Here is a 19971-nt window from a genome sequence, read left to right as displayed (position 1 = left end):
CCAGGCTTCGGACTCTCCCTCTTCTCTCCCAACTCTCTCCTCCAAAACGAACAATCCGTCCAATCTCCTCTCCAGCACTCTCCTCATCACCACGACTCGCCCATGGGAGGAATCGCATCCATCGGACATCAGCCGCTGAACGAAGCAGGAGGGATGCTCTACAGCCAAGGAGTCGACGTTGCTCGAGCTCGAACGCTTTCGGTGGACCCTCAAAACGCCACGTCCTCTCGATCCGAAGTCGTCCAGCAACGAGGTCTCCCAGCGTTCGACAACCAACTCGATCGCTTCGCCCACCTCCTCCCTCCAGATCACCACCTCACAGGACCCAAGTCTCAGCCGAGCAACGCGTCGTCCCTGAGCGGATCGTCGATCTACACTCCTTCGATGTCCGGAACCTCTCCTTCGACGACTCTCGATTCCCTCGCTACTCCAGCCTCGGAATCGAACCAGGGCAGCGGACAAGGACTCGCTCAAACTCCCCAGGTCTCGTCGGAACCGGCCGTCCTCGCTCATCACGACGATAGCAGCTGGATGGCTTCCTTCCTCGGCTCCCTTCACCACCCTTCCGCCTCCCTCCCTCCGTCCGCCCTCAACTCGCCCATCTTCACTGGAGCCTTCGAAGCTGGACTCTTCTCCGCTCCTCCTTCGCCGACGAGGCATCTCTACCAGCATCTCCTCCCTCCTCCACCTCTCAACCTCGACGCCCTCAGCCCTCTCTCGGAAGAGCCAGCTTCAACTCCCTCGTCCTCCTCCTACCGTCAACCCTCCACTCCCGCGTCCCAACTCCCCAGCGGGAACCAGCTACAGACTTCCGCCAAGAGCTACCTCCCTCCACCGCAATCCACCGTCCACCTCTCCAACGCCAACCACTTCCTCTCGACCTCCTCCACCGCGGAACGAAACCTCCAGCAGCACCAGCTTCACCAGCAGCAGCAGCAGCAGCTCCAGATCCAGCTCCAGCAGCAGCAGCTTCAGGTCCAGCAGCAGGCTCAGGCTCAACAGCAGCAGCTCCAGCTTCAGCAGCAGCTGGCTCAGCGGTCTTCTTCTTCGTCGTCGGCGTCGGCGCGTCAACCCTACGTCCCTCAGTCGTCGCCTCCTCCTCCACCTCGCAACATGAGGAACGACGCCTTCCCTCTCCCTACGACGGCTACCTCAGGAACCACTCCCTCGACCCCTCACGCCATCTACCCGATGCCTCAGACCATCCTCCCTTACATGACCTGGGACCCTCGTCCGATCGAGGAGCAGACCCCTCAGGCGCCGATGGTGCTGGTCCCCGCGGTGGTGCTCGCTGGACTGCTGGAGAGGGCGGGGATGCAGAGCAACAGGAGTTGAGGGTTGATGGGACGAGGACCGAGGGAGGGGAAGGAAGGAAGGAAGGAAGGAAGGAAGGAAGAAGAGGAGGAGGAGGGAGGAAGGCTTCGACGCGTCGTTTCGTTTTCGTTTTCGTTTTTGTTTTCTTTGTGTTTAGATCTTAGGCTTACCCCGTCCACCACCCGCTCCTCTTGCACATATCATTTTATAGCAAACAAAGATTCTTAGAAACCCGCTTTAGACATCTTCTTGCATCCCCCTCTTCGTATTATTTTTTGCCCGTTTTTTCGTTCTCCCACTCCCTCCTTCCCTTAATCTGCTGCTCTCTCTGCCTCGCTCTTTCTCTTTCTCTTCTTGGGTTCGTTCTCGCTTTGGTCCGTAACCATTTTTCGTTCGTTCTTCTTCTTCTTCTTCTTTTTGCTTGTTTTCTACATATAATCCAAACCTCTCGTGTGCTGTTCTCTAGATACTTCACTTGGGTTCGAGAAAGAGAGAGGGAGAAATGAGAGGGAGAAGCGGTCAGTCATGATTTTCAGAGCGAGCGAGCGAAAGAAGTATACAAAGTGTGGTAAAGTAAAAGAAGGGAGAGAGAGAGACAGGAGCCAGGGTACGTAGAGAAGAAGGGGGGTGTGTAAGCAAAGATATCTGGGGGGTGGTGAGGAGGAAGCGTCGAAGGGGACGCGTAAAGGAGGGTAGGAAAGAACGAAGGGTGCGAAAGCGAGCAGAGATGTCGTTTGGGGACTATGTAGAGGTACAGAAGAGAAAAGAAGGTTGTGTATGAAAGTGAAAGAGGTACCAACGAAACGAAGCAAGGAGAGAAGCGAAGAGGAACGAGCGTGAACCGACAAACAAGAGGAGATGGTGAGTTTGAGAAGCAAAAAATGACGAGAGAGAGTCCAAAGAAACTGAAAAGGAGATGAGATCTGTTCAAAAGACCCGAGCCCGAGTCAGTTCCATCCTCGTTAAGGCCCATCGAACAGCAACGAGGGAAGGTCGAGGTCACCAAACTCACCTGAATTCCTCTCTCTCTCTCTCTCTCACTTCCCAACCGAAAGAGGCTCGCCTCCACTCTTGTCTCCTCGAAGGGATCGTTCCTTCTCCTCCGCTGCAGCGAGTCGAGCTGCAAACCCAAACGCAAAAAAAAAAAACAAGCCGAAAGGAAGAAGCGAAACGAAAAAGGGTGAGCTCCTTCGACCCATCTCCTCACTTCCCCTCTCTCCCTCTCTCTCTCTCTCTCTCGACGTCCCAGAAAGAGAAAAATCCAGACTCACCTTCAAGATCATGCAGCTCCTGAGCCAACTTGGACGCATTCGATTTCCTATTCCAAAAACCACAAAGTCAGTCAGCCAGCAAGAACGAAGCCAGAAAGGAGATCGAAGGGAACGAGCTCACCGATTCTCCAAACTCCTGACCCTCCTCTGAATCTCCTCCTCCTCCTTCTGCTCCTCCTCGCCCGTCTTCGAAGCTGCTCCGACTCCTCCTCCACCACCACTCTCAGAGATCAACCCTCCCCAACCGTCGTCGTCGTCGAGGGAGTTGGCGACGAGGGAAGCGATCCGAGGAGGATGCTGCTGCTGTTCCTCCTCCTCCTTCTCCTCTGTGCAAGAAGCGACGGCTCTGGAAGGATCGTAGATGCTGGGTTCAGGTTGCTGAGATTGAGAGGAGGAAGTCGGAGGGGGTGGGAGAGGTCGAGAAGTTGACATTGGGGTGGCTTTGAGGAAGGGACAGAGATAATGAGGGTTGGGGAAGAGATGATGAGAGAGCCCTCTTTTCCTGACAGAAAGGGGTCCCTGCTCTCGGCTTGGTTTTTTGAGTTCGTTTTTGACTTCTCCTTTTTTTCTGAAAAGGTTTTCGAAGGGCATTCGGTTTCAGGCAGAGGCAGAACAGTGAAGCTGTAGCCCGGAAAGTTTTGAAGCGAACCCGAAAGCTCGGCGCGTCGCGTCCTTTCTTCTTCGTTCCCTCGTTCTCTCGACCATCTAAGAAACGAATCGAAGTATTACTCCTCTCCGACGTCCCAAATCGACGCAGTACGAGCACATGTATCTATAGATGTAGATCAAGGTCCTCCCATCCCACCTCTCGACCCTCCAGCACCCCCTCGTCCAGACCCAATCGCTCCGAACCCTCCTCCTCCTCCTCCTCCGACTCTCACCCTCCCCTTCGGCACCGAAGGGACGACCACGTCGTCGATTCGAGCACCTCCACCAGGTGGTCCTCGACCTCCACGTCCTCCTCTCGCAGCTCCAGCTCCAGCTCCTCGAGGACCAGTTGGAGGTTGATTCGACGAGGACGACGCGTCGGGTTGAGTTGAAGGAGGAGCGGGAGAACGTTGTCGAGAGGGTTGGTTCGAAGGAAGTTGGAGTTGGATCTGGGATTGAGATTGCGTTCTCTGAGGCTGAGGTTGGTTCGGTGGAGGAGGAGGGTTGGTGGAAGACGACGCTCGAGGTTGTTGCGGAGGAGGAGTTTGGATCGACGGCGAAGGGAGAGGGAAACTCGAGTTGCTCATCACCGGAGGTTCCCTCTTCAACAACGTCACCGGCTTCGAAGGACCAGCAGCAGCAGCACCTCCCTCGCTCGCTCCCTTCCCACCTCGTTTCTCCCTCCTCCGACTTCGACTCCCTCCAGCAGCCGCTTCCGCTCCCGCTCCCGCTCCCGTTCCCGCTCCTCCCACCACGACCACTCCATTCCCAGGACTCTTCCTCGAAGCAGCCAACGCAGCAGCAGCAATCGCCTGCAACGCTCCAGGATCAGGAGCTTGTCTCCCTGCTCCTCTTCCTCCTCCTTGAACGCTCATCGCCGCTGCTGCTGGTTGGGCTCCCGCTCCTCCTCCTCCTCCTCCCTTCTTGACCGGAGCTCCTCCTCCAGCCGGTCCATCCGCACCCTTGGGACCTTTGCCTCTCTTCTTCCTCTTGACGGACGAGTTGCCTGATCCAGCAGCAGCAACGGCAGCGGCGATGGCAGCGGAGGAGGAAGAGGAGGTGTAGATGGTTTGACCGTTGACGATGGTGGTAGCGGAAGGAGAGCTGTTTCCGTTGGCGTTGGCGTTACGGGAAGAAGAGGAGGAGGATTTGGCTTTGTTGGAGGCCATGGCTTCCATGGAGGCTAGCTTTCGAGCTTTGAGGTGCTCGAGGAGGGGTGTGAGTTTGTTGGCGGGTGCGAGGGAGGAGGTCGAGGCGAGGGAGGCGGCTGTGAAAGGGAGGAAACGACGAGGATGGAAGGAATGCGGTTAGCTCGGCGAGCGACGGGAAGGGGTAGAGATGGGGCGAAGGCAGAGTAAGGCGAGAAGGACGAGAAACGAACCAGCAGCAGCGGCGAGGGCTTCAGCGTCGGGTTTGGGAGTCGGCTTGAGAGATTCGAGGAAGGAGAGGAAGTCGGGGTCTGAGAGGAAGACAAAGAAAACAACGATGAGATGGTCAGATTCGTGGTCGAAGCGAGAACGGAGAGCCTGGAAGCACGAGTTGGAGAGCGGGAAGGGAAAGAGGTTGAGCTCGAGCTCAAACTCACCGTCGTCGATGGTTCCCTGTTTGGGATCAACCTTCTTCCTTTCCACTGGGACCTTCTGGTAGGTAGCGTACTCGACGACGGCGAAAGATTCGTTCCCTGAAAAAGCAAAGAGGATGCAAAGGAGTCAAGTTTGAGAGGGAGAGAAGGAGGGAGAGAAGGAGAGGAGGACGAGCTCGCTGACCTTGCTTGTCTCTGAACGCATGCCCGTCGTAGCCTCGATGAAAGTTGACGAGAGCTTCCGTTGACTTGAAGAGGATGTAGGCTCGAGAGTGGGCGTTCTCCTTCGCAGCTCTGTAGAGGAGAAAGCGATCGCAAGGAGGAAGAGGAGAGGAGGAGGAAGGTGAGCTCGAGTCAAGATCCCTCCCCTCCCTTGATCTTGATTGAACTCACGTCTTTGCGAGCTTGCCCTGCTTGAAATCCTTCCACCCAGACGTCTCTTCTGATACCCAAGGCTCTACCGACTTCCAAAAGAGTTGCTCTGGAAGGTTTGGTGGCAGTCGTCGAACTACAATCTTGAGCTTTGTTGGGAGGGAAGGACCTCCTCCCGATCTGGCGGAGCTCTCTCGAGTTCGTCCCTTCCCTGCTGCTGGAGCTTGCTTCGGCTGAGGTTGTTTCGTGGAGGGAGCTGGTGAGGGTGAAGGAGGAGGGGAAGAAGAGGAGGGCATCGAGGAAGAAAAGGAAAGATGGGTTTGTTTTTGAGTGATTGACGGTTTGAGGAAGGAGGGGAGTCAGAAGAAGCCTCAGCTCCCTTGGTTTCAACTCAACTACGACTCCCTCCTCCCTTCCCTTCCTTCCTTCCTTTTCCCTCCCCTACGACATGGGAAACGCTTCTTCGAATTCTCGCTCCTCCTCACAGAACGGAACACCCTCCGCCTCTACTCCCATCGGTTCTTCTTTCCTTCCCTCTACGAAGAAATCTCGTGAACGGTCCGCTTCCTCAGCGACTCTTCTCGAGACGGAGGCTCTGGTCGATGGCGGACACACGCTCCCTCTAGGACTCTACCAGGTTCAGCACGACTTCTCGCAACCCATCGTTCGTCAACTCATCCAGGACAGGAAACTCGCTCCCTTCTACCAAGGTCTGGAGGAGTACGAGGACGAGTGGGACGTCGACGAGATCGTAGCAGCTCTCAGGGAAGCGAAGGCCGGAGTTCTCACGAAGGCGGCACAACTCAAGGCTGGAGAGGAAGCTCATGCTCAAGGAGGAGGAGAACCAGCTCCTACAACTCCTGTAAAGCCCAAGGAGGGTCCGGTATCGGTCAAGGAGCAGAGGGAAGCGAATTGGTACCCTGGAGCTGCTGAGTGTCCTCTGTGAGTACGACAAAAGGGAAGGAAGGTGATCGCGCCAGGAAGCAGGAAGGCACGAGCTCGTGTGAGGGACATTCCACAAAGCTCATCCATCTCTCTTCGTTTCTTCCTCGCTTCTATAGATGCTTCCTGGTACGTTCTACCTCCTGTACACTTGCTGAAACACAATCGGACTCAAGGGGAATGAGCTGAGGAGGTTGCAAGAAGACCAAGGCACCCTCCACCTTCGACTCTTCCTTCCTTCTCCCTCGTCCCCTCCTTCATCCTCCCTTCTTTTTGCTGACTCTTCTTTCTTTTTCGACAACAGTACTACCCCAGCAATCTCAACACTTCTCGCTGCTGTGATCAACCCATCTGCACAGAGTGCTTCGTTCAGATCAAACGAGCAGAAGCAACGGCAACTCATCTTGTTCGTCCTCCCTCTCTCCTTCTCCTCTCCTCCCTCCACCTTTCTCGTCGTCTTCCTGCTTCGCCCTTCGAACCTTCAGTCTCGCCATCACCGCTCTTACCGAGCGAGGAAGGCGAGCTCGCTTTCTGCACCTTCAAACCCTCCTTCGCCTCCCTCGAAAATCCTCCATCCTTCGATCCCTCTCGAAAACCCACGTCATCTAGCTCTCAGCTCGGTCATCCTTTCTCTAGATCCAAAAATCGCTGACTCTCCCTCCTTTTCTGCTTCTCGAACGTCTCTACAGGAATCTGAACCAGCCTGCTGTCCGTTCTGCATGGAACCCAACTTCGGAATCGTCTACACGCGTCCAAAAGTACGTTCTCAGCTCACTTGTCCTTCTCTCGGTTCTCCTTCTTTCGACCTCCTCCTCCTCGACCTTCTTCTCGTACGTTCTCGAGAACACAGACTGACCTTTCGCATTACTTTTCGTTGGCCAGCCTCGACCCGACCTTCTTCACGCTCATCACCAATCCATCTCCTCCATGTCAGGTCTCTCGACAGGCGGAAACGACTCTGGGATCAGCTTGGACGCTCGGAACCCTGAAGGATCGAGGAGCAGGAGAAAGAGTGTGAACCATATGAGTAGAGAGGTGGTGACTATCGGTGAGTTTCTGGTTCATCTCTTCGAGAGGTCTAGAGGAGCGAGCTCGTTATTCGCGTCGTTGGAAAGGAAGGAGAGGAATGAGCTCGAAGCTGACCCTTCCTTCTCGTCGATCTTCCTTCTCTTTTCTCGATCTTCCTTCGTTCTGTAACAGACGAGATCCGACCAGACTGGGAAGCCAAACTAGCAGCCGTCAAAGCCGTAGCAGCTCGTCGAGCCAATAGAAGGATCGTGATGCGTCAAGTGAGTTCCAGTTTCGAGAGACGCGGTCCGAACCTCGGCTCTTCTCCCTTCTTCTTCCTCTGCCGCGGAGATTAACCTTCTCTTCTTTTTTCCTATTTTTCCTTGACGAACAGGTCGGCGACCGACTCATCCCTGTGGGCATTACTTCCTCTCGAGATCCTCTCCAACCGATGCAGCTGGGTCCCGACCTTGGGACGGATTCGGACGGAGGGTCGACGAACTCGAGATCTGGACGACGTGGGAACCGACGAGGAAGGGAGGGAGAGATCACTCAGATGCTGCAGGGTATGGGGATCGGTATGAACGGACCGGATATCGAGGAGGTGAGTCTTTCTTCGCTCGCTCTCGTTCGAGCAGACGCGTCGTTCGATTTTCCCTTTCTGAGCCCTTCCTTCAACTGACCTTTCTCGTTCGTTTTACCCTTCGCAGTTGATGATGATGGAAGCCATGCGACTCTCGCTCCTCGAGCACGAGAAGGAGCAGGAGAGGCTGGCGAAGGAGGAGGCGGAGAAGAAGAAGAACGGATCGAACAAGAACGGAGGAGACGGTACGACAACGTCCACCACCGACGCTTCAGCACCCTCAGGATCGTCCTCGCCTACTCGGTCGACGAGCAACACTGCCGAGAGGTCGACTGGAACGACGTAGATCCCATCTCTACCTTCAATCACAACTCGGTCGCCCGCTGGACGCGTCTCCCCGTACCCGTCCCCACTCCCTACCTTCATTTCTTTCCGCTATCCTCTTTTTGGGCCCCATCTCTTTCCACTTCTTCGTCTTTGCCACTTGTCTATAATCCACCACCCTCACGTCTCTTTCTCTGTTTCTTTCACGGACTTTTTCGTCGTCTCAACTCACTCCCTCGCCTCGTAACGACCCCCACACCTTTTTGTATCCATCTCACTTTCACACACCCATCCACCCTCTTTCATCTCATTTCGTGCTTTCTCTTTCTCCTTCTGTCTCAGGTTGTACAAGTTCTCCCCTCCCTCATGCCCACCTTTCGTTTTCTTCTTCTTCTTTTTTGGTTTTCTCTTTTGTGCCTCTTTGTTTCTAGCTTTCAAGATCTCGAGCGATACCAGTGCTGCCGCCCCCGTCCTATAGAAGATGAACCATTCTTTGTTTCTGTATCTGGTTCTGATTGCGTTGGCCGTTGAGGTCCAGGGCGAGAGGGGTCGAGACGCGTCTTGATCGTGTCTCGTGTCGGATGTTTGAAACGCGGTCGGACAGATTCTTTGTTCGAACTCCCCATCACTTACAAGCTAGGACTACACTCGGATCTCAGTTCTCGCTGGTCTTCGAAGAGCGTCGAGTTCGAAGGGGAAAAAGCCAACTCCTCGTCGCGTCTCTCCTCTCTTCCTCTCTCCCTCCTTCTCTCTTTTCCTCCTCCTCATGGAACGAAAACCACAGAAAAAAGCATCACAGATCTCGTACTCGATACACACTGCCACACCACCCTTCCCTTCCTGGACCTAACCCATCCTGATGGGGGGAGGAGGAGGCGGTGGTGGAGGAGGAGGAGGGAACCCTCCCTGCTGTTGCTGCTGCATTCCGTTGAACCCAGGAGGAGGCATCGAGTAGTTGGGTTGTTGCTGCTGGCCACCGAAACCTGGAGGAGGAGGAGGAGGTTGCGAGTACTGCTGCTGCTGCTGGTACTGTTGCTGTTGTTGTTGGGGAGGGTAGGCGGCGACGTTGAAGCCTGGAGGAGGGGGAGGAGGAGCTTGGGCTTGGAAGGGTGGTTGGTAGCTGTGAGAGGAGGAGGGAGGTAGTGAGTTAGTTTGAAGGAAAGGGGAGGAAGAGAGAAAAGACGAAAGCTCATCGCGACTCACCCCATGCTCGTCCCGTTCGCTCCACTTCCCAGTCCACCAGGACCCATCCCACCCATCATCGGCCGTCCACCAGGAGCCCCTCCCATCATCCCCGCCGGCAGAGCATTGTTCTTCTTCGCCTCGTGAGCCAACAGACGCTCAGCAGGCGTTCCGTGTCGCTCTCCCTTGCCGTCCTTCTTGAAAGCGTACTGGACGGTGATGGCCTTGTTGGCGAGGAACTGGTTGTTCATGGACTCGATGGCAGCATCGGCAGCTTCGAAGTCGTGGTAGGAGATGAAACCGAAGCCTTTGGACTCTCCGGTGGTGGGGTCTCGAGAGATCTGGGAGGGGAAGGGAAGGAGGAGAGAAGGAGACGTGAGCTTTGAGCTTGACCTCCAGAGAGCTCGCCCGATGGAACCACCACGAAGACGGTAGGATGGAAACGAGAGCTGTAGACATACCTTGGCTTGCTGGGCTACAATTCCGAAGGCTGAGAAGGTATCGTAGAGGGATCGTTCGTCGACGTTTGGGTCGAGGTTTCCGATGAAGAGGTTGGCTCCGACGTCGAGCTGCTTCTTGTCGTACGAAGCCTGGGCAGAGGCAAAACACAAACCCCGATACAGATTCAGCCCTACTCTTCGATATACGCGTACGAACTCGAGAGGAGAGAGCTCACCTTGTTGACCCTGACGGGTTTCCCGTAGAGCTTGATCTGGTTCATGATCCGACAAGCGTACTCTGCGTCCTCCTCGGTGAGGAACTCGCAGAAACCGAAACCTTGATGAGCTTGAGAGATACGATCCTTAGGGAGATGAACGTTCACTGTAGAGGAGCAAGAAGGAGGGAGGAAGCAGGTGAGCTCGAAGGGAAGGGAGCGGAGGAGGTGGTGGTGGAAGGAGAGAGCTCAGAACGAACCGACGGGTCCAGCCTGTAGAGACGAAGAAGAAGGCGTCAGCTACAGAATCCGAAGGGGGAGAGGGAGGAGATGTACGCGCTTACCTGGAGCATGAGTTCCCAGACGAGAGCATCCGTACAACGCTCGTCGAGGTTTCCCTGAGAGAAGGGAAGGAGGGAAGGAGAATCGAGGTCAGCTCAACCCATTCACCCAAACGAGCATCCACGGAGGAAATCTCTACTTACAAGATACACCGAAGCCTCTTGATTCCTATCTGACTGATGAGGAGCCGACATGTTGAGAACAAGAAGAAGTGAAAGAGGGGAGGGAAGCGGTCGTGAAGGTTGAGGTCAGAAAGAGAGCTGATTTCGACGACGTCTTTCTCCCCTCGACGCCCTCGTTTGTTTTGCTTCCTTCCAGCCCATCATCCACTTCCTCGGACAAATCTGGACCTCCTTGATCGCCCCTTCATCTCCTTCTTCAATCGAGATGAGCTTCGGTGCCAAGAACAAGACATTCAAAGATGCGACAGATCTGATCCTCAAGGGGACGGAGAACCTCGCTTCAGGAGAGCTCATCCATCTCCCCCACTTCACGCTCATGGTAAGCTCACAAAACGTACATACTCGAGACTCGCTTGATCGAGATGAAGTACTGACCTTATTTTTGCTCTTCTCAGGATGCCATGAACGCGATAGAAGGTATGTAGAGCCCTCAGCTTCTCCTTCCCTCGCTCGCTCCTCCGAGTCTTCCTTCTCCTTCGAAGCTGACTTTTTCACCCGCCCTTCTTGCAGTCATGGATCCTCGCATGGACTCGGGTGTTCAGCTTCCAGATACCAACCAGGATCTCTTCGATCCCAGCTCTCCTCTTCTCCCAGAAGAAGTCTGCTGGATCTTGGATCGAGCTCTCGCGTGCGAGGTTCGTTCGCCCTTGTCCTCCTCCTCAGCCCTCGGTTTTCCTCGCTCGACTCTGACTTTCGTTCGCTCTCTTATAGATGGCCTACCTGACAGGACTCACCCTCTCCCAAACGGCCTTCACGATCCTCCATCTCCTGCCCGAGAACCTCCCTCTCTCCGAGCTGGCAAACCTCGAAGCTCACCATTCAAACTCGCCCAAGGATCCAGCTCGGCCGCTCGAACTCGTAGGACTCGTGCTCAGAGCTGGACTGAGAGGGACGAGCAAGTGTCTGGGAGTGATCTGGGAGGAGTTGATGAAGGGGAATTTGTACGAGGTGAGTATTTTCATAGGAGCTGAAGAGAGGGAGGATGACCGAGGAAGGGAGGGAACGGCGAGCTCACTCGTCTTGCTTTTTTGAAACGACAGGGAGAGGATTTCTCCGGAGACAAGTTCGACCTAGGTCTCTGCGATACGATTCCTGATTCCGAGATCGTGTCGGATCTGGAGGAGGCTCATCGGTGGCTGGAGTCTTCAGGCGGTTCGTTTTCCCTTCCTTCACTCGACCTTCTCGACGCGTTCTCACTCTGTTCCTTCTTCCCTCCCTTCAGTCGATGCCAAATGGAAAGAAGCTCTCTCCCTGCGTATCTTTTTCCGAATTGTGAGCTCTCTCTCTCCCTCCATCTCCTCTCTCCCACTTCCTAATCCTCTCTTCGGTCTTTCCCTCCCCTCAGTCCCTCCTCCAAACCCTCACCACCCTCATCCTCCCCACCCCACCCGCCTCCTCCGAATGCTCCATCCTTCAATCCACCCTCTTCCTTGTCGACAAACTTCTCCCGTCCCTCACTACCGACTCGATCCCAGTCCCAGCCGACAACTCGCCAGCGCTCAAAGCGTTCGACCCGAACATCAACCGGAAACTCGTTTCGCAGATCCCGTTGCAGGCAGTGGAGATTGGACCGATCGAGGAGGCGGCGAAGCTGTTGAAGGAGTTGGTGAAAGGGTTGGAGGAGGTGGTGGAAGTGGGGAGGTGTGCGAAGTTGGGAGAGGTGATGGTGAGCTTTGAGAGACGCGTCGAAACAGGAAGCGAGAAAGAGAAACGTCAGCTAAACCGCTTCGCCTTTGTTTTGCGTTTGCTCCGTTTCCAGGAGTTTGTTTCTCTCCGCTCAGCAGCTATCGAGGCTCCTCCTCCTCTGGCAGTGATCCGATCGCTTACTCTCGTTCGTCCAACATCCAATCCTTCCCGTCTTCTCCTTCTCTCTCCCTCTCTCAAAACCCGAACTCACTCCTCCATAATCCTCCACCTCATCTCTATCTTTCTCTTCCTTTCCTCACAGTCAACAATCTACTCCCCTTCCTCGAACCTCATCCTGCACGTCTACCCTCTCCCGTGGCTCGTCCAGACCTACCTCGAAGAAACGGCTCTTGTCCCCGCCGGTCTTCTTCACTCGGTCGTGGATCTCGCTCAGGACGATTTCCCTCGACCTTGGGGCAGGCAGAACGAGGGTGGAACAGGGAAGGAAGGACCGACTCTCGGTGAAGCGGTGGGAGTGTTTGAGCAGAGGGTTTCTGGAGTGAGTCCTCCGTTTTCGCTCTGTTCTTGCTGATGAAGATCTCCGAGAGACAGCTCGAGAGGAGAAGATAGGATTTGAGGGAAGAAGAGTCGTCAGCAGTGCTGACTTTTCGCTCGTTTCGTTCTGGTTTCGTTTCGTTGTCGACAGTTCCTCGTCAGCTCGATGTCAAACTCGTGCCAGAACCGTTCGAGAGGGAAGCGGATGGCCGCCAAATCAATCTCTCAGTGGGAGGAGCTTCATGATGAAGCGATGGATCTGATTCCTCTTGCGATAGAACGACTCGAGCTTGCTGGATTCGTGAGTTCGGCTCGTCGCGTCGTCTCTCCCTCATCCGCTTTCAGTTCCTCCTCCCCTTGCTCCCTCAACTAAAACTCCCTTCCCTTTCCCCTCCTCCTTCTTTTTCTTCTCCTCCACCAGCCTGAGTCCCTTACCTCAAACCTCCACCGAATCCCTTCCTCTCTCCACCTTCACCGCCTCACCCTCCTCCGAGACTTGCTCTTCTCAGGGTTCGACCTCACCCTCTACTCTCGACCTGAGCACGCCATGATCTACTGGGCGGGAGCCAAACTCTTCCGGACCGAGGAACGCGTCGTAGGGGACTTGATCTATCATGCTGCGGGAGATTTGGAGTCGGCGAGAGTGAAGAGAGCGGGTGGGATGGAGACGGAGACGGAGAGGGTTGTGAGGAAGTGGGAGACGAGGAGGGAGGGTGCGAAGGGGTTGGCGGATCTTTGTATGGGGAGGTTGGTGGTGAGTCGACTCGAATTTACAGCTCCTGAGGAATGGAGGAGAGGAGACAAGGAAGAAGAAGGGAGAGCTGACCTCGCTCCTCTTCGACGCGTCTCTGGTTCTCGACAGTCGTCTCTCGCCGAACCTGCGATGGAAGCAGCTAAGGAGGAGGCCTTGTTCGATATCCGGTTCAAGTTTTTGAAGAAAACGGCTAGCTCTTCTCACGAGGGTTCGGACGATCGGTTCGTTCCGACGTATCGAGAGTTCAAGAACGAGGTGTCGGCGTTGAGAGGGATCGGGGTGAGTCTTTCTTCGTCTCTCTTTCCTTTCCTTCGTTCTTACTTTACTCACTCCCTGTTCCTTTCTTCTCACCAGGCCGAGTACCTCAACCTCCGAGCAGCCAACTTCCTCGCTCAGGCTCGACCGTCTCTCGAAGCGAACGTCGACGAGGCGAGGAGGGCTTTGGAGGAGGACGATGGGTCGGCCAGGTTGATGCTAAAGTTGGATCTTGAAGTGAGTTGATAGTTCTTCTACGCTCTTCTTTCTCGTCTCTAGAAGCTGACCGACTTTTACTTTTTTCTTCTTGGTTCTACAGTGGAAGGAGCGATTCTTGGGAGTCTGCGACGGGGACGAGAAGGGTCATCCTTGGTTTCCTCTGTGACTTCACGTCGATGTTTCGCTGGACCGAACTAGCTAAGTAGACACCTTACAAGTAGATTGAATGCCATCCTTTAAATCTCGACGAGTTTGCTGACCGAAAGGAGGAAGTCTAGGCAGAGCGAGTTCAAGCCTCGAAACGGACGTTCTTGAATCGACCTTCCTCCCTTTTTGTTCGAGCTCTCAAACACACACAGAACTACTTAGATATCCTCATACGGGGAGGAGAATCAAACAGGGTTTCGTTCATACTCGGGACGAGGCCTGCGAAGGAAGCTTTGGAGGAGGGATTGCGAGCTCGGTGGAAGGGAGGGGACGGGAAGGTGCTGGAGAACTTCGAGGTTGTTTTGGTTGATACCTGAGGGTTGTTGGCTTTGGTTTATATCCTAGGGCTGTATTTTCATCTCGTACACTTGGCTGTGGCTCGACCTCTGTTCTCTGTACTCAGAAGAAAGGGGGATGTGAAAACAGCGTTCGCGTCGTCGACTCGAGCGTCGATTTGTACAAAACGTAAAGAACAGCGAGGGAAGACGACTAGTGGTAGTACGGGTGTAAACAGCACTCGCTCTTCCAAGTCCTCTGTGAGATCAGAAGGACATCAAACGCGTCAGGTTGGAAGAACGAAAGGACGAAGGCAGAAGGAAGAACTTACTTCGGGGTTCTCGTCTCCGTGCTCCCATCGTTTCTCGACCTGAAACCAACGAGAAGAAGACATTGTCAGTCGCTTCAGCTAGGCTTTCAAGAAAAGGCCAGACGTGGAAAAAAAAGAGACTCACGTCGTTCCAACTCTGGATGACCGAATCTGCCACGCTCGAGGGTTGTCGTTGGGATGGAGGAAGAGAGGGACCGTAGAGTGGAGCGATATGATCGACTTCGAGGAAAGGGGAGGCGGTGAGTAAGTTCGAGATGTTGCCGACGAAGCGGTCGAGCATCAGACAGTCCTCGAGAAACTGTCAAGAAAGGAGAGGACGAGAGGTCAGCTTGAGATGCGTTTCGTTCGCTGAGCTTTCTGAGGAAAGCGATAACGCACCTTCGGAAGTGCAACTCGACCGCTGGGAGCCGAGAAAAAGAAAAGATGCCAAAGCGAGATCAGTCCGACGAAGGCGAAGCACAAGGCGTTGCGAGCGCACCTTCCGTACTGAGTCTTGCACGACTCGGAGATGACGATCTTCCTCTCGTTCCCTCGTGCTGGTTGGAAGCTCGAACATCTGGGGAAAGAGATGTTCCGGAGTCAGCCAGGCTCGACGGTTCGCTCGAAGCAGCAAGAAAAGACTCACTCGACAACATTGCTGGAACCGAGTTTTTCAGCAAGAGTGACCAGGTACCGGCGATAGGCGAAGGGATAGGCGGAATCGATCTCAACCTCGAAGGAGTCCAGCATGAGTTCGGAGAGAAGTGGGAAGTAGAGGAGGTTCTGAAGCAAAGGAGGAAACGAAGAAGGGAGCGATCGCGTCAGTGAAGAGTCTGACAGTTTGAACTGAGGATGGCATAACTCACCGAGAAACAGTCAACAACATCGGGCGACGCCTCACCGATCTGATTGAGAAGATGTTCCATCGTCCCGAGAACGAGTTGGTTGAGTCGACGTCGAGCCTGAAGAAGAGGAGGACTGAATACGCGTCGGCGAGAGGTCACAAACGAGATCGATTCGCAAGAACTCACCCAGTTGTAAGCTCTTCCTGACGGCTGCTCAGCAACGACCCAATCCGCTCGCTCGACTCCTCCCACGACGGTGGCTCCCAGTCTCTCGACTGCTGACTTGATGGCCCTCAGAGCGACCCCGTTCCACTTCGTCTCCGACGCGTCGAAGAACATCTGTCTCCCACACAAAACTGGATGAACGTCCGAGGCAGGCAGGGCTGGTGAAGGTGAATTAATCAGGACTGTGTCGTGGTTGATGTTCGAGGTGTGCCAGTAGCGTCTTTGGACAGACGAGTTGATGAGTCCTGAATCGGCTTGTCCGGACGTCCAACGCTCTCCTCGAGTCAAGAAGTGTTGGGAGTCGAGCTCGAAAAGAGAAGGAGGAAGTAGGAGACCATGTTCGACGGAGAGTGCGATCCTACAGCGAAGGAAAACAAAGAGGGAGGTCAGAAAGGACTGAAAAAGGTCGGCCGACGAGAAGACGAACCAGTGAGGGTGAATAGAAACACAATTGGGCGAGAGGTCATCCCCTCGAGTCTTCGCGTCGTTCTGATCAAGGAAAGAAGATACCCAGTCAGTATGACTACCAACAGTAACGACAGAGAGACGTATCTTCTCACGTTCTCTGCGTAGCAGCCGAAGAAGTGAGTCACGTCGTGCGACTTCTTTTCCCTGAACCACGAAGGAAAGAACGCGACGACTTCAGCCTCCGAAGTTCGAATGCTTAGCCCGAAAAGCAGAATGGTACTCACATCACTGAACCTCCAAAAGCGATGAAGAGATCTTCGAAGAAGCGGAGGTCGCCAGTCGTTGTGCTCTGTGAAAGCCGAAAGGAGAAAGAGGACGCGCGAGCATGAGCGGACGCGGTTCGACAGCTGAAGAGCGAAACTCACATGCGTGCCGACATCAGTGGAAAAGACGGCGCTCATCCCGGAGAAGAGGTGATGTAGAGATCGAGGAGGGTAGGAGCTAGGGAAAGAAGAGAGGAGGAGAAGAGCGACGCGTCGGTGACCCGCCGTCCTGCAAAGAGAACGAAAGACCAAGAAAGACCCACAATCCAGCGACGTCGGAGAGTTCCAACATCCTCCATATCTCTTCTGTCTCGTCGTGAGGAGGTCTGACTCCATCTCCGACGTTCTTCCACGTCTGTGAGAAAGAAAAAGGTGAGGGGAGTACGGTAGGTGTCGGCTCCAGCTTGACTTGCCCACCCCTTCGCTCCTTCTCTATCTACTGAAACTCACAGTCATCCATCCTAAAGCATCTTCAGACGGCTTCTTGACCTTCAGCTGAAGCTTCACCGTCTCCAGCTTCGGCTTTGTCCTCCAGTCCTTCCTCTTCTCTCCATGACTCGAGCTTCCTGCTCGCTCGAAGCTGAGCTGATCCAGGTCCAAAGATTCCGATGAGTCCTCGTCCGAGATCGAATCGAGTCGCTCCTGAAGCTTTTTGATGAGGTCGAGGTCTACGAACTCGTGAGGTCCTGAGACGAAGAGGACGTTCGAAGAGAAGGAGTCGACCTCTTGAGCTCGGGAGAGTTCTGCCGCTGCCTCCTCCGACGTCTCCCACTCGTATTCGAGAACAGCAAGGTCCACGTCCGATCCTATGCCGTCTTCTTCGGCTGCTCGTATCGCTCCGGGAGATAACTCTTTGCCCAGGAGAATGGAAGGGTCGAAGGACGGGTCGTTGTGCTCCTCTTGGTCGAGCCACTCTGGGACGTCTTCCACCTCCTGCTCTTCCACCTCCTGCTCCTCTGCTTCTCGAACCGCTCGTTCAAAGTGGAGGGATCGATGTTGATGGGAAGAAGGGACCAGAGGGTTCATCGAGGGCAACGATGGTGAGGGAAAGGATAGACGGTCGAAGCGGTGTTGATGGTCGTTGGGAGGGAAAAGAAAAAGGAACGCTCAAGCTCACGTTTTGTTTCCTTTCTGCCCTCCCTCAAAGCTCCCTCTCTGGATGATCTCCGTTTTTTCAAGCGGGGGATAACGAGGACTTCATTTTAATCGTCGGCTGTCCTAGCTGACCTTCCTTGCTTCGATTCAGGGTCAACACCCTCTTGACTTTCGGTTCGCCCAAGTTCCTCCTCCCTCATCTCCTCCTCCCTTCCCGTCGCTGGGTCCTCTTGTCCCTCAGCTCAATGCCCCTGCCGCGACATCGAGTCTAAAATGTGCAGCTGTCGTTTTGAAATGCGCAACGCAAGAGGGACAACGACCGGAAGACGCGTCGCGCTTCCCCTTCGACAAAGATCGCGCAAGCTCCCTCTCCGCTTCTCTCTCGTCCCAAAGTAGAGAAGCTGGTATCGTATCGAAGAATCCCAAGAAAAGTAAACGAAAAGCGAAGGTGTCCCAAAAGGTTCCGATGGAAGAAGAAAAAGAAAGGAACGAAAACGAAACGAAAAAGCGAAACCCTCATTCAGCCCGATGAAGCAAAAAAACTAAACTGCCCTGCTCCTCCTCAGGCGCAAAGATCGTTTCCTCGGCAGATGGTCCCTCCGAGTCCGTTCGCGAGTCCAGCGATGGCGTCCAAGTTGTTGACGACGAGAGGGCGGGAAGCCGTCGTCGAGGGAACGCTTCCTGCGACGGAGATGGTCTCGGGCGCGACGTTGCTTTCCTGGGCTGAGGCGGGGAAGGATTCGGTGGAGTTGGCGGGAGCAGAGGAGCTGGCGAAGCTGGTGGTCGAGGGGAGGGCCGAAGAAGTGGTGGTAACGACGGCGGCTGAGGAGAGAAAGGGGAGAAGAAAAGTCAGTCAGCGAGTCGAGCTTTTGTAAAATCCGTTCGCAAGGAACTCACCGAAAGTGGTGGGAGGAGGAGGAGGAGGAGCTTCGGAAGTAGTGGTGACAGGTTCAGGCGTCCAGGCAGGAGTAGTGACGGGAGGGGTGTACACGGGCGTGGGAGTGGGAGTGGGTTCTGGAATTGACGAAGGAGAGCGTCAGAGGTCGAACGGGACGAGGACGCGTGAGGAAGCTGTAGGACCAGACTCACCAGGAGCGGGTTGCTGAGCACCGTCAGTGAACTCCCAAGAACCGTAAACTAGAGGTCGAGAAAAAGGAGAAGGACGAGTCAAAAAACGAGGCATGAAGAGAAGACGAAGTCGACCAAGACGCCACTCACTGACACCCGCGTCGTGGGAAGCAAAGAAGCTGAAGAGATCAGGCGAAAGATCAAGAGCGGCGTAGGGGCAGCCAGGGCAGGTATCCTACGGCGTAAAAACGGAAGAGCTACAAGTCAGGAGGGGAAGACAAGGGAGAGGAGAAAGGTCGCACATACCTCGATAGTTGCAACAGCCGTCTTTCCGTTGGCGGTGATGGCAACTTGACGTCCACACCATCCCGAGTTCATCATCGCGTCTGTAACGGCTACGACCTGCATCGAGGAGGAAGAGAGGGAACAGAGGAAACAAACAAGGAGGAGGGCCGTGAGCAAGGAGGAACGATTGAACGATCGAAGCATGCTGCTGGGACGTACGTATTCCGAGTTTCTGAGGAACCTTCCGCACGATCCTGCGTTTCCAGCTGTTGAACAAGAACAAGATGTAAAGTCTCAGTTTCAAAGAAAGAGGAAGAGGATGGAAGGGAGGAGAGAAGGAAGAGGGCTGACTTTCGACGCTGGAGGAGGGAAAACAAGAGAGCCGTCAGCTCAAGCGCTTTCCTACTGGAGAGAGACGAAGGGTTAAAAGGATATAACTCACTGGTAGTAAGTCAACCTAGCATCGCCGTATCTCTTCTCGAGTGCTCGCTGCTCGAGAAGAGCAGGAGCGACCTCCTGGGTTGCGTTCGAGACAGAAGCGACAGCGGCTCGATGTTTGTGGGCGTGCTTGGAACCTCCGTGACCCGAGGCGAGAGCGAGGGCGGGGAGGAGAAGGAGGATAGGGGCGAGGGCGAGCATTGATATTAGTCTGAGGTAGCTTTGGAGGTTGAGGAAGGAAGGATAGGAAAGGAGGGAGGAAGGGAGGAAGGGAAGAAAGGGAGGGCAAGTTGCCGGGTCCGAGCGAGAGGATCGAGGAGGGAAGGTTGGGTATGTGGTCTGAGGGAGTGTGGGAGCCTGAGGAGGCGTAGGTGGAGAGTCTGGGTCGAAAGAGGAGCGAATTCAAGTCACGGTCGAGGTTGGAGGGGAAGGAAAGAAAGGGAATCGACCTGGAAGAGCTGCCCCTCAAGGAGGTAGGCTGCCAAGGAAGAAGGCGTTCGGGTGTCACCCCCGTTAAAAAAAGTATACAGAGGAGGTGTGCTGCTTCAAGGATCGTCAGACACGCTGGAGAATCTTGATATCGAAGAAATCCATCAGAGCAGCTTTTTTTTTTCTCGTCTAACAGCGAGGAAAACTCGGAGGTCGAGACATCAACTCGATCGACTCTTTGTCTTCTT

General features: G+C 54.7%; 9 protein-coding genes across 9 annotated transcripts; 2 read left to right on the top strand and 7 right to left on the bottom strand.

Moving 5' to 3' along the window:
• Window positions 1-1392: 1392 nt before the first annotated feature.
• BDY24DRAFT_381147 (uncharacterized protein) lies at window positions 1393-2845 on the bottom strand. Its single transcript, XM_076639286.1, has 4 exons — window positions 2707-2845; window positions 2586-2632; window positions 2327-2434; window positions 1393-2237 (listed from the first exon to the last, which is right to left on the bottom strand). Exons 2-4 carry the CDS (start codon window positions 2622-2624, stop codon window positions 1743-1745), a joined length of 642 nt encoding a protein of 213 aa, XP_076499306.1. The 5' UTR covers window positions 2625-2632; window positions 2707-2845; the 3' UTR covers window positions 1393-1742.
• BDY24DRAFT_256211 (uncharacterized protein) lies at window positions 2473-3273 on the bottom strand. Its single transcript, XM_076636816.1, has one exon. The coding sequence runs from the start codon at window positions 3174-3176 to the stop codon at window positions 2703-2705; it is 474 nt and encodes a 157-aa protein (XP_076499305.1). The 5' UTR covers window positions 3177-3273; the 3' UTR covers window positions 2473-2702.
• BDY24DRAFT_256006 (uncharacterized protein) lies at window positions 3094-4567 on the bottom strand. The gene has a single exon (XM_076636814.1). It carries the CDS (start codon window positions 4409-4411, stop codon window positions 3371-3373), a length of 1041 nt encoding a protein of 346 aa, XP_076499304.1. The 5' UTR covers window positions 4412-4567; the 3' UTR covers window positions 3094-3370.
• A 54-nt stretch (window positions 4568-4621) lies between these two features.
• On the bottom strand, window positions 4622-5102 carry BDY24DRAFT_324064 (RNA-binding protein; the record flags this gene model as incomplete). Its single annotated transcript, XM_076637047.1, has 3 exons — window positions 4622-4692; window positions 4819-4914; window positions 5000-5102. Coding segments are annotated over 3 exons (270 nt in total), but the record flags the coding sequence as incomplete, so codon positions are not given.
• Window positions 5103-5277: 175 nt separating this feature from the next.
• SIP5 (Sip5p) lies at window positions 5278-8437 on the top strand. The gene is made up of 8 exons (XM_076636817.1): window positions 5278-6129; window positions 6249-6258; window positions 6434-6535; window positions 6819-6887; window positions 7012-7177; window positions 7330-7418; window positions 7532-7741; window positions 7848-8437. Exons 1-8 carry the CDS (start codon window positions 5636-5638, stop codon window positions 8064-8066), a joined length of 1359 nt encoding a protein of 452 aa, XP_076499302.1. The 5' UTR covers window positions 5278-5635; the 3' UTR covers window positions 8067-8437.
• A 453-nt stretch (window positions 8438-8890) lies between these two features.
• BDY24DRAFT_337503 (splicing factor 3B subunit 4) lies at window positions 8891-10417 on the bottom strand (the record flags this gene model as incomplete). Its single annotated transcript, XM_076637292.1, has 8 exons — window positions 8891-9064; window positions 9110-9144; window positions 9273-9567; window positions 9688-9816; window positions 9903-10048; window positions 10142-10154; window positions 10226-10279; window positions 10367-10417. 8 exons carry the CDS (start codon window positions 10415-10417, stop codon window positions 8891-8893), a joined length of 897 nt encoding a protein of 298 aa, XP_076499301.1.
• A 90-nt stretch (window positions 10418-10507) lies between these two features.
• Window positions 10508-14055, top strand: BDY24DRAFT_381131 (N-alpha-acetyltransferase 35, NatC auxiliary subunit). Its single transcript, XM_076639285.1, has 14 exons — window positions 10508-10724; window positions 10801-10822; window positions 10916-11040; window positions 11117-11353; window positions 11446-11557; window positions 11628-11677; window positions 11751-12071; window positions 12165-12236; window positions 12354-12590; window positions 12738-12887; window positions 13008-13340; window positions 13449-13619; window positions 13695-13832; window positions 13915-14055. Exons 1-14 carry the CDS (start codon window positions 10611-10613, stop codon window positions 13978-13980), a joined length of 2148 nt encoding a protein of 715 aa, XP_076499300.1. The 5' UTR covers window positions 10508-10610; the 3' UTR covers window positions 13981-14055.
• A 201-nt stretch (window positions 14056-14256) lies between these two features.
• BDY24DRAFT_433531 (uncharacterized protein) lies at window positions 14257-17514 on the bottom strand. The gene is made up of 14 exons (XM_076644117.1): window positions 16859-17514; window positions 16672-16763; window positions 16511-16586; window positions 16370-16434; window positions 16238-16289; window positions 16105-16166; window positions 15639-16035; window positions 15474-15569; window positions 15254-15390; window positions 15107-15184; window positions 15007-15028; window positions 14753-14926; window positions 14629-14667; window positions 14257-14555 (listed from the first exon to the last, which is right to left on the bottom strand). Exons 1-14 carry the CDS (start codon window positions 17432-17434, stop codon window positions 14511-14513), a joined length of 1911 nt encoding a protein of 636 aa, XP_076499299.1. The 5' UTR covers window positions 17435-17514; the 3' UTR covers window positions 14257-14510.
• Window positions 17515-17785: 271 nt separating this feature from the next.
• On the bottom strand, window positions 17786-19718 carry BDY24DRAFT_433530 (RlpA-like double-psi beta-barrel domain-containing protein). The gene is made up of 8 exons (XM_076644116.1): window positions 19299-19718; window positions 19208-19215; window positions 19076-19122; window positions 18878-18973; window positions 18722-18806; window positions 18593-18640; window positions 18401-18517; window positions 17786-18325 (listed from the first exon to the last, which is right to left on the bottom strand). The coding sequence occupies exons 1-8, from the start codon at window positions 19493-19495 to the stop codon at window positions 18066-18068; spliced, it is 858 nt and encodes a 285-aa protein (XP_076499298.1). The 5' UTR covers window positions 19496-19718; the 3' UTR covers window positions 17786-18065.
• Window positions 19719-19971: the final 253 nt, after the last annotated feature.

Source organism: Mrakia frigida (genome assembly GCF_051309035.1).
Source record: "Mrakia frigida strain ATCC 22029 unplaced genomic scaffold BDY24scaffold_6, whole genome shotgun sequence".
NCBI lineage: Eukaryota > Fungi > Basidiomycota > Tremellomycetes > Cystofilobasidiales > Mrakiaceae > Mrakia > Mrakia frigida.
Note: the sequence above shows the minus strand (reverse complement) of the source record. Positions and strands in the feature narration are given on the sequence as shown.